Genomic DNA, 12,166 nt, shown 5'->3' with positions numbered 1-12,166 from the left:
CCGCACTTTGACAGCTCCCAGTTTACTGAGCAGGAGGAATCAGACCGGCAGCTTCACTCCGCTCCTCTGTGATCCGGATCACACTCAGACCAGGTCCCGTCTCAGTGAGCTTCAGCTCCCGGTGCATGTGTGCAGCTGTCCGCCCCCTCTCACCCGAGGACCCGACTCTATTTGACTTTTTGCAAACTGGATTCCCGGAGCTCGTCGCCATGCCTGCCCGGGTTTAGATTCTCCATGGAGCTCTCTAACCTGTACGAGGTCGCGCCCCGGCCCCTGATGAGCACCCTCACCCACGGCCAGCAGCCCTCCTCCGGCTACAGAGACCCTGCAGACCTCGGCGGTGAGATCGGAGACAACGAGACCTCCATCGACCTGAGCGCCTACATCGACCCGTCGGCTTTCAACGACGACTTCCTGGCCGACCTGTTCCACCACAGCTCGCGGCAGGACAAGTTGAAGATGATGACCGGAGAGTACGACTCGGTTCCGTGCGGCCCGGGACCCCAGCAGCTCTACATGTCCAACTACATGGAGTCCAAACTGGAGCCGCTCTACGAGCACAACCCGCCGCGCCTCCGGCCGGTGGCCATCAAGCAGGAGCCGCGGGACGACGAGGACATGAACCCGGGCATGCCCCCCACCTACCACCACCCGCACCCGCACCCGCAGCAGTACTCCCAGCACGCCCCGCAGCAGCAGCAGCAGCAGCAGCCGCACCTCCAGTACCAGATCGCGCACTGCGCGCAGACCACCATGCACCTCCAGCCGGGTCACCCGACCCCTCCGCCGACCCCGGTGCCCAGCCCGCACCAGCACCAACACCACCACCAGCACCACCCGCACCCGCACCCGCACCAGCACGCGCAGCAGGGCGGCCTGAAGCTGCTGGAGCAGCGGGGAGGCGGGAAACACAAGAAGCACGTCGACAAGAGCAGCCCGGAGTACCGGCTGAGGCGCGAGCGCAACAACGTGGCCGTGCGCAAGAGCCGGGACAAGGCCAAGATGCGCAACATGGAGATGCAGCAGAAGGTGGTGGAGCTGACGACGGACAACGAGAGGCTGAGGCGGAGGGTGGAGCACCTGACCCGCGAGCTGGACACGTTACGGGGCATCTTCAGACAGCTGCCCGACGGATCCTTCAAACCTCTGGGCAGCTGAGAGACTACTGAGCCGGGCCGAGCCCGACCGAACCGGACTGGTACACTGCTGGATTTATACACACACACACACACACATACACACACACACACACACATGGTCCGACACGTCCTCATGTGTGCGGACGGACTGAGAGCTGTGAGGAGACCGAGGCAGCTGAGTGTCTGACTTCACCCGGTCCAAACTCTCATGAACTGTGTCAGCGTGAAAACAATCATCAGAATCCATCCGAACCATCAGGCTGGAGGGGGGCCGTGAAGCCGGGCTGTGAGACTCTCACCTGAAGACATGTTTTAACTGGAAACAGGTGAACCCGCTCCTCTCCTCTCCTCTCATTGGCTGAGCGCCTCCACCTGTCCTGACAGAATGAGACTGGTAAAGACTGAACGTGTTCCTGTGCCTTCATTAACTTCGGTGTATAAGCTGGTCGGTGCCGACGCGACGCAGGACTGGTTGTTGCTTTGTGCCTTATTTCCGTACAGACTGTGTTCACACACTCAACTCATATCAGAGCAGCTAAGGTAGGGCACGAGGGACAATCAGCCTGTTGTGCATGTTTTCATTAATTATTATTTTGTTTTATAAAGTTACCATGTTCATATCTTCTCTGGTCCTGTTGGGCCTGCAGAGGCAGCCGCAGCTGGTCTCAGATCAGTGTGTCCACAGAGAGGAGCAGCCTCCACCTGTGTGTACCTGAGCTACCTGTGTGTACCTGAGCGTACCTGAGCTACCTGTGTGTACCTGAGCGTACCTGAGCTACCTGTGTGTACCTGAGCGTACCTGTGTATACCTGAGCTACCTGTGTGTACCTGTGTGTACCTGTGTTCACAGGTCTGAGCTGTCTGTCCGCTGCAGTGTGTTTGTCCTGTCATTTTCAGCTCAGTGTGTTGCAGGTGTTGGTCAAACGAAAGGTTCTGATTGGCTGAGACGTGACGACTGTGACCCACCATCACATCTGCACAGTGCTCCTGTCAGCTGAGCACCTTGTATCTCCACCTTCAGGGGGTTCTGTTCATGTCTCAGTGTAAAGAATCATATCTGCAGAGCTTTTTTAGTGGACCTTACAGAACACATCTCAGAGGTGTGACTCTGGACCGGTCCTGCTCGGAGCGAGGCCACGTTCCTCTCTTGGTTCTGTAAAAGTTGATATTGTGGAGATACAAGTTTTCTTTGTGTCAGAGTGGAGGTGGTCCTGCGTCGCTCATTCAAAACCAAAGTGACAAAAATACAAACAGTAAAACTGGAACTGAACCTGGGTCACGGTCCTGTGGAAACCATGTATCTCCAGACCTGCTGAGCTCCTGGTGACAGTGCTGTAGAACCCGAGTGAAACGAGTCAGAACTTTACTCTGCACGGAGCTTCAGACACATCACAGGGAACTCTGCAGGTTTGGAGCTGTGTGGCAGTAAAGCAGCTTCTTCCTCTGTCGTCTCTGACAGCTGGTTCTGATCCGAAACTAAACACATACGTGTATTTATGAGTTTATCTGATTCAGAGAAAAACAAAGAAAAACAAAATGTGAAAAGGGTTTCTATGCAACACATCTCTTCCTCCTTTCCACTGTTGAGTCATCACACACACACACACACACCACACACACACACACACAATCACAAACACACACACACTCACACTCGCACACACACACACACACACACACACACACACACACACACACACTCACACTCGCACACACACACACACACACACACACACACACACACACACACTCAGTGCCTTCTGATCCTTTGAGATGACCTTTGACCTCTTGTCAGCAGGAAAGAGGAAGCACTTTTCTTTTTTCTTGTTTTTTTTACAAACTGATGTTAAACCAACGTTTGTTTCAAAGTTAACGTCTCAATTGTAAAATAAGCCTATATATATAAATATATATATAAATGAATATATATATGAAATACCAAAAAATCTGAATTATTGTAATAAAAGAGCTGTTTTATCAGAGTCTGTGGTGGGTTTGGTGTCTTTATTGGGTTTCTGTGTCCATCGCTTGTTTCATTTGCAGATCACGTGTATTTGTGCGTGTTCACTGATGACATCAGAGTCATATTTGACATATTTGACTCCAAACATCTGTCAGTTAAAATAAATAACTATGTATTAACTCCTTCAGACAGAAACATCTCCTCCACCGTCACAGACCAGGCCGACGTGTTGGACAGTCAGACACAGTGTCACTGTGTGTCTCTGGAGTCCAGCAGAGCCTCTGTTCATGTGGGCCGCTGGTTCTGTGGGCCGCTGGTTCTGTGGATGAACCTGAAACATAATGAAACAGCAGCTGTGGATGTGAAATCATTGTCGTGCTCACGTTCATCTTATAATATTTAATTATTCAGCATCTTCAATATTTAATAATCTGTTTTACTGTGCAAAGAGAGAAAGCAGCATAAACATCTGGTTTTATCTGATATATTAGAGACATCTGTCATGAATATGTGTATACATATATATGTATATATATATGTATTTATATGTATATATGTATTTATATGTATATATGTATTTATATGTATATATATGTATTTATATGTATATATGTATTTATATGTATATATATGTATTTATATGTATATATGTATTTATATGTATATATATGTATTTATATGTATATATGTATATATGTATTTATATGTATATATATGTATTTATATGTATATATGTATTTATATGTGTATATGTATTTATATGTATATATGTATATATGTATTTATATGTATATATGTATATATGTATTTATATGTATATATGTATATATGTATTTATATGTATATATGTATTTAAATGTATATATGTATTTATATGTATACATGTATATGTATGTATATGTATTTTGTATGCATATATGTATTTATATGTATACATATGTATGTATATGTATATATATATATGTATATATGTATTTATAGGTATAGGTCAGTCAGAACCAGAGGAGTCAGTCAGAACCAGAGGAGTCAGTCAGAACCAGAGGAGTCAATCAGAACCGGAGGAGTCAGTCAGAACCAGAGGAGTCACCGCTTCATCCAGCTGCAGAAGTTTAACCGTCTGCAGCTGGACCAGTTAACACCGTCAGCAGTGTTGGGGGCAACGCGTTACAAAGGTAACAAAGGTAACACGTTACCGTAATATATTAAGTTTTGGCAGTAACGGAGTACTATAATGCGTTACTAACTGTATTTTGGTAATATTATTACAGTAACTGAGTCCGGTAACACATTACAATCCGAGCTGTTGCACAGGCGAAGGTTTCGAAAAAACAACCCAGGCGCAACAGCCGTAAATAAATAGGAGAAGAAGACGGTTTTAAATCAACAGAAGAAGAAGATGGTTTGGTTTGGAGATGGCAACAACAACAGCTGATAATTCAATGTTTTCTAAGTGGTTATACTCGCACTATTTTGAATTTGTCACAGAAATAGATAAGAACCTCACAGTCCAGGCCCGAGGTGAAGATGCTTGCCCCAGGAGAAGTGAGAAGGCTGGTGGCTGAGTATGTCGTGGAGGATGCGCTGCCTCAGTTGAGTCGCCGGCGTTTCAAAAGCTTGTCAGCAAAATCCCTGTTTGATCAAGTGACAAGGTAAAAACAAATCTCTAATGATATAGTCCTGTTGTAAGATATAAACACATTTCAAAGATAGTTCATTTAAGATGAGATGGTGTGAGAGGTGATTCAATGATTAAAAATAGTTTTCATTTGTTAAGTAAAACAATAAATAATACATCTCCATGTTTTACAATACGCATAAATGAGCCTGTGGGTGGTAATGAACAAAGCCCTCACTAAGAAAACATATGGATAGAAATATATAAAGTTATGAGTCACTAGAGATTTGTTTCTCAGTGTCTGAGGAAAAATCATTCACAGAAGACAACCTTTAAAACTTTGCAATGTAAATTGAAACTCATAGACTTGTAGCAGATTAAAAGAATACAAGTGAAAATATTAAAAAGCTTAATTTAAAAGAAATACAACAATAAATCATCAATCAATCAATGAATTTATGAGGAACTGCAGTTAACTGAGGAATATTCGCCATGACAAAATATTGCGCACCTTCATTTTGTAATGCCTTGTCCTGAATGTTTATTTTGGTGAAAGTAACTAAAAAGTAATGAGTAACTTATTACTCTACACAGAAGGTAATGTTGTAAAGAAACTTATTACTTTCAAATACAAGTAACTAGTAATGTGAAATATATTACATTTTGGAAGTAACTTGCCCTCCACTGACCGTCAGTGATGGAGGAGAGAATCTTCAGCTGGCCGGTCACAGATCGATCTGTTGATCTGAGTCCAGACTGCAAATTACAACGTGATTGTTTGAGAATAAAAAATACAGAAAAAACAGATTTAAGATGTCAGAGACATGATCCAGATGTTCAGTCAGAGATTTAAAGATATCTTCAGTAATCCAGTATCTTGGTTGTGTTTGAGGACGTAGATCTGATCTGAGAACAGTCTCTCCTGCTCAGCTGACACACTTCTGGTCCAGTTAGTGTGATGACTTGTGTTCTGGTGTTTGTTCTCTGACAGATGAGCCTCAACATGGACGGTGACTCACAGCTGTTGAGAAGCTTCCTCCAGTTTGGACTCTCCGGTTCCAAGCCCGGTCCAATAATTCTATTCAGATTTATATGGATCAAATCTAATCTGACATCTTGTAATAACAGCTGTAATCTGACCCACATGATGTTTTATCAGACACTTGATCATTAAGGTTCTGATCCACAGCAATAATGAATGAACTGATTGACCCGGTTTGAATGAGAGATGAAGATCCATCCAGGTGATGTCATCATGGAGGGCTGAAGCCGTAGAACTGGACGACGGAGCGACTGAAGAGACCAGACGGAGAATCTGTGGCTGTGTTTTATTCAGAAAACAAATGAGAAACCATCAGCAGGAGAATCAGAACCAGGCTGACTGAGTCTGACCGTCACCTCCACACGGTTCTGACACTGAGATAAGAAGATCTGGTCGGCTCAGACTGTGACCATGCAGTGTCCACGTCTGAACCCGTCCTACAAACCAGTTACAGTTCAACACTGTGTTTCAACCTTTGTCAGAGTGACTTCACTGGGTGTTTCAACGAGACGTCGGGTCGAGACGCAACACGATGTCTGTGCCTGAACCAGAACTTCCATATTGCAAAACACTGGTTGTGTGTCGGGTCAGTTTAAGATGACAACCTTTATTCTAATGAACAGTTCCAGCACACGAGATGTTCGACAGAGTCTCTGGGTCGGGTCAGTTAATACATTTAGATACATCACAGTGTTCCACGAGGTCTACAAGTGAGACGGCACCGCGGTACTGAAGGCCCGTCTACCTCCTCATGCAGCCGGATTCATCTCCAGTTGAACAGATGCATCAGAATCCAAATATAATAAATACAAAAAGCCCAGATCACAACCGGCCTCCAGCATCTTCAACTGGTCCAATAATGTAACTGAAGCAGAATCATTGTTGGTGCAGCTCAGGTGAGACAGAGTCCGGATGAGGTTTCTCTGAACAGAATCAACACAGAACCATGAAAAATGTCAATAACAGCACATAATAATTCATATGTCATGTTTCTGAATGCTGCAGGAGCGGGTCAGGATCACAGTTTGGGCCGCGGCTGCAGCAGAACATGAGGTTATTTTCGGACTGTGTGTGTTTGCAGTGTCAAAGTGCTCCGTGCCATCGGCGGCTGTGTGGAGAGTGTGTCAGCGCCTCCGTCTCTCTATCTGCTCTATTTGGATACCCACTTGTTCTATTTGGCCTGAGTTTAAAGATTAACCGGCTCTTTTCATTGACTCGGAGCAGACAGAGTTGACTGAGCAGCACTTTACTGTGACGGCAGGTAGTGCTCGGACTGTTTGTTCTGATAGAGGGCTCAGCTGCCGCGGTCACATGGACTCCACGCGGCTCGGAACACTTTCACTCCGTCTGCAGGCCCGAGCTCACGTGGTCACGTCGTACAGCTCAGTGCGGGCCTGGTGCTGGACCCAGCGTTGTTCTGAGGCCATTTATTGATCCGGACGCTTCAACAGAACTCACTGCTGACGTCGTCTAAAGGAAACACGACAACGTGACACTTCACACAAACACACAAACAATTCAGGTTCACACTTAACCATGAATTTACAAGAAGGATGACATCACACATCCTAAAAACACAACACGTCTTTTTTTTACAGTATACTTTTATTGACAGATCAGCTGAAGACGTGACAGGAAACAGGATGAGAGAGAGAGAGAGGGGGGGGGGGGAGTGACATGCAGCAAAGGGCCCCGGGCCGGGACTCGAACCCGCGGCTGCTGCAGCGAGGACACAGCCTCTGTACATGGGCGCTGCTCTACCAGCTGAGCTAACAGCTGAGCTAACAGCGCCCCACAACCTACATCTTTAAACCTCCTCTAACAAGCAGTTTCTCCAGAAACCAGAGCTGGAGGTTAGAACTAACCGGGTCTCTCAGATTGGACCCGGGTGGTTCCTCTGTGTCAGCAAGCAGAACTGGATCCTCTGGTACCACAGAGGCCTGCTGCAGCCTCCACAGAGGGACGAAGAGAGGAGTATGTCTCCCTCTCTGACTCGCTGGCAGTTTCTGGCTCGGTGTGAGGAAGGAGAGATCCGTCTGTGTGTTTTGGAGGCTGGTTCTGCTGCGACTGTTTTATGAGCAGTCATCAGGAGATTGATGGTGAAGCGCCGTCAGCTACGGTCCGCGCTGTGTTTATCTCGGTGCCAGAGACGTGTTGTTCCCGTCCCGGCGCTGCGTCGCTGCGCGGCCGCCTCGACATGTTTGTGCCTCGTTCGGAGACTCAGCAGATTTCTGTTCGTGTTGCGTCTCATCGCTGCGTCGTCACACCTCCTCTGCTCCGACAGCTCAGACCTGAGGACGAGAGAGAAAGCTGCTGTTTGTTTTCTCTCCGCCTCCCCGCCATGATTTATGAAGCTAATTACAGACAGCTGTGATTTCTTGAGAGATAGTTGGAGGTGAAGCTCTGACAGTCTGACAGTTTGTGTTGTTTCCTTCGTCTGCTCTCTGCCAGCCGCTGATAATTAATACAAAGCTCTGTGTGATGTTCACAAGTCCAGAACAAGGACAGCATTGTTAGCGAGCGCTGATTCTTATGAGCGATAACAGTAACGAGGCTCGGATCAGGACTGTGTGACTGCAGCGCTCATAAAACACAAAGTTCTCACTAATGTTACTATTTATTAAATGAGATCCGATGAAGCTAAACAAACGTCTCCGTTAGTGACGACCTGAGTCTGTTCAGACCTGACATCACTCAGGGGTGTGATGTCACTTCCTGCTCTGTCTGAAACAAACCGTCCATCACAGAGACAAACAGACTTCATGTTTCTACTCAAAGACAGAAAGAAGTTCATGTAGAACATTTGCTGAATGAACAAGAAGGTCCAAATAATGCAGAATGAGTCAGAGACAGAGTTTCACAGAGTTTATAAAGTGTCTCCAACTCAACGACTCACTAAACTGACACATTTGTTAAGGGAGTCTGGTGCTGCTGTGTTGGCAGGTGAAGAGGCAGCATCTTTAGCTCTGTCCAATCACGAGCTATCAACTCTGTAAACAGGAAGTCTGACCTATTGTCAGAAGATCACTTTCTTTAATAAAACCTAAACTGTCTCTGAAGAACAGAAATCCCCTTGTGGACTCGCGCGTTGATATCAACATGTTCCTGTTCACTGCGTCTGACCGTCTGTCCTGAGCGCTGCAGCCTGCAGACGGACGGAGGACTGATATGAAAATGTCACACTGTAAACATCACAGCTCAACATCTGCAGCTCCTCCAATAAAACCACATTCCTCCTTTATGGCAGAACAAAGACAAACACAGGCATGTACAGAGGAGGAGGCATCCAGCAGCAGAGACAGGAAGTCATCGTATCTCATGAAGAAGACAGTGATGATGTCACAGCTGCTCCTGCTCCGTCTTTATACAAACCAGGAAGCATGAACATGGACTCTCACATTGTTTGTCAGGACAAAAGTGTAACGACCTTTTTAACTTCTTTATTTTTTCTTTCTTCTATCTTCCTCGCAGCCTCGTGGCAGCCGGACTAAATAAAGGACCTGGTCTTTGTGCTCTGGACGTGTTTGGTGGTTTTCCAGAACAAACTGAGCTGTGCGGGTGAACAAATGTTGAGTATTTGAGTGAATCTGATAACTGAGCTGCTGCGCTGAGTGTTTATGCAGCCTGATATTCAGCGTTAATAATTCACAGCATTATGACCAGCGCCTGGCTCTCATTCTGCTCGCTACACGCCTCATTTCTGCTCCTGCGAGGCCTCTGGCAGCCGCCGCAGAACCAAAACATCCAGAGTGCTTCAGCTCCGACGGAGAGAAAGAAAGAGAAGAAGAAAGTGTGGGAAGAACAGCCGGAGCCTCTGATCCACCAGAGACTGCTGAGGAGGCCGATACCATCTCTGTGTGACTGCGAACACCTCGCGATGCCTTCAGGGTCCGGCTGCCAGGTTTCCACTCTCGTTCACTGACTCTCTGGTTCCCCTTGAAATAAAAACAGTTTATTTCTGCCTCTCTGATGGATCCTGATAGTCTGAGAGACTCTGGCTGACGCCGTGTCAGAGGAGGTATGAGCTGTAACAGCAGGAGGGCACGACGTCGGACATAAAGATGGAGGGAGCACCACCAGCGTCCCCACGGCGTATCTCTACTGTCAGACGAGGTGTCTCATTATAACGAGAAGACAAGAGAAAAGACAAACTTTGGTTCTGATGAGAAAAAGAACCAACAATAAAACCAGTTAGAGGATTCAAAAGAGCTTTTCAAACGTCTCCTGCTGTTGACCAATCAAAGTGACGACGTCTTCGTCCGTCTCTCAGGACTGTCTGACTTCCTGTCTGCGGCTCGCAGCTCATTGGTTCCTGCTGAAGATGTAAAAATATATAACATAAAGTTTGATGTCCTCAAACCGCTGCACACGGTCGTCTATATCAAACAGGATGGACTATTTTCAGCAGTGGATTAATACACATTTGATGCTTTTGAGTGTTTTATACTTCCACTCTAATCCAATCTGCTTCATTTCCTGTATGAATATGACTCTTTTTAATGATAATAATACATTTTATTTGGAGGCGCCTTTCAAGACACCCAAGAACACAGTGCAGAAGACAAGAGTCACATTAATTAAAACAACAAGTCATGGCAAGACATGACCAGCACAACCAAAACAAAACGAGACATAAAGTGGATAGACAAGTGCAGGAGGGACTTTTACTTGTGTCCGTTTATTTATGTGACGGTTACAGTTGATGCAGAACTGTTCTGGTTGTGGCTGCAAGAAGAAGCCCGACAACATTTACTGAGTACCAAATTAACACACCTCTCTTCTGTGACCATGAGACTGAAAGATGTCTTCCCTTTACCTCCCTCTAAAGCAGAGTATCCCAGAGTGTCCCAAAGTGTCCCAAAGTGTCCCAGAGTGTCCCAAAGGTTCCCAAAGTGTCCCAAAGTGTCCCAGAGTGTCCCAAAGGTTCCCAAAGTATCCCAATGTGTCCCAAAGTATCCCGATGTGTCCCAAAGTGTCCCAAAGTATCCCAAAGTGTCCCAGAGTGTCCCAAAGTGTCCCAAAGGTTCCCAAAGTGTCCCAAAGTGTCCCAGAGTGTCGCAAAGGTTCCCAAAGTATCCCAATGTGTCCCAAAGTATCCCGATGTGTCCCAAAGGTTCCCAAAGTATCCCAATGTGTCTCAACGTTTCCCAAAGTATCCCAATGTGTCCCAAAGTGTCCCAAAGTATCCCAATGTGTCCCAGAGTGTCCCAAAGTATCCCAATGTGTCCCAAAGGTTCCCAAAGTATCCAAATATGTCCCAAAGTGTCCCAAAGGTTCCCAAAGTATCCCGATGTGTCCCAAAGTCCCCCAAAGTATCCCAATGTGTCCCAGAGTGTCCCAGAGTATCCCAAAGTGTCCCAAAGGTTCCCAAAGTGTCTCAAAGTGTCCCAGAGTGTCCCAAAGTGTCCCAGAGTGTCCCAAAGGTTCCCAAAGTATCCCAATGTGTCCCAAAGTATCCCGATGTGTCCCAAAGGTTCCCAAAGTATCCCAATGTGTCCCAAAGTGTCCCAAAGTATCCCAATGTGTCCCAGAGTGTCCCAAAGTATCCCAATGTGTCCCAAAGGTTCACAAAGTATCCCAATATGTCCCAAAGTGTCCCAAAGGTTCCCAATGTGTCCCAAAGGTTCCCAAAGTATCCCGATGTGTCCCAAAGTGTCCCAAAGTATCCCAATGTGTCCCAGAGTGTCCCAGAGTATCCCAAAGTGTCCCAAAGGTTCCCAAAGTGTATCAAAGGGTCCCAGAGTGTCCCAAAGGTTCCCAAAGTATCCCAATGTGTCCCAAAGTATCCCAATGTGTCCCAACGTGTCCCAAAGGTTCCCAAAGTATCCCAATGTGTCCCAATGTGTCCCAAAGTGTCCCAAAGTATCCCAATGTGTCCCAGAGTGTCCCAAAGGTTCCCAATGTGTCCCAAAGGTTCCCAAAGTATCCCAATGTGTCCCAGAGGTTCCCAGAGTGGCCCAAAGTGGCCCAAAGTGTCCCAGAGTTTCCCAAAGTGTCCCAAAGGTTCCCAGAGTGGCCCAAAGTGTCCCAAAGGTTCCCAAAGTATCCCAATGTGTCCCAAATGTTCCCAAATGTTCCCAATCTGTCCCAAAGTGTCCCAAAGGTTCCCAATGTGTCCCAAAGTGTGCCAAAGGTTCCCAAAGCCAGAACAAAGCCAGAAGGTAGACAGAAGGTACAGCAGTGCACAACACTGCTGCACAACACTGCCGTACCAAAACACCACATGTGTTATGTTTTGGTGCTGGTTTATGCTGGTTTTTCCAGCAGGGTGAGTACTGAAGACAGACCACACTGTCTCACATATTCAATTCTGACAGGATGAAACATGGAGGCAACGCTTCAGTAAACTTCTGCACGCAAAGACTTTAAGAAGGTGCAGAGACCTGTTCCTCATTTAGTCTGTAGTA

General features: G+C 46.5%; 1 protein-coding gene across 1 annotated transcript; it reads left to right on the top strand.

Annotated features, from left to right (window-relative positions):
- The first annotated feature begins 28 nt into the window (after positions 1-28).
- Positions 29-2,817, top strand: cebpa (CCAAT enhancer binding protein alpha). Its single transcript, XM_030415603.1, has one exon. The coding sequence runs from the start codon at positions 235-237 to the stop codon at positions 1,156-1,158; it is 924 nt and encodes a 307-aa protein (XP_030271463.1). The 5' UTR covers positions 29-234; the 3' UTR covers positions 1,159-2,817.
- The last annotated feature ends 9,349 nt before the right edge of the window (positions 2,818-12,166 follow it).

The sequence above is a fragment of the Sparus aurata genome, chromosome 4 (genome assembly GCF_900880675.1).
Source record: "Sparus aurata chromosome 4, fSpaAur1.1, whole genome shotgun sequence".
In the NCBI taxonomy this organism is placed as follows: Eukaryota; Metazoa; Chordata; class Actinopteri; order Spariformes; family Sparidae; genus Sparus; species Sparus aurata.
This window is presented reverse-complemented; position numbering and strand designations above follow the sequence as displayed.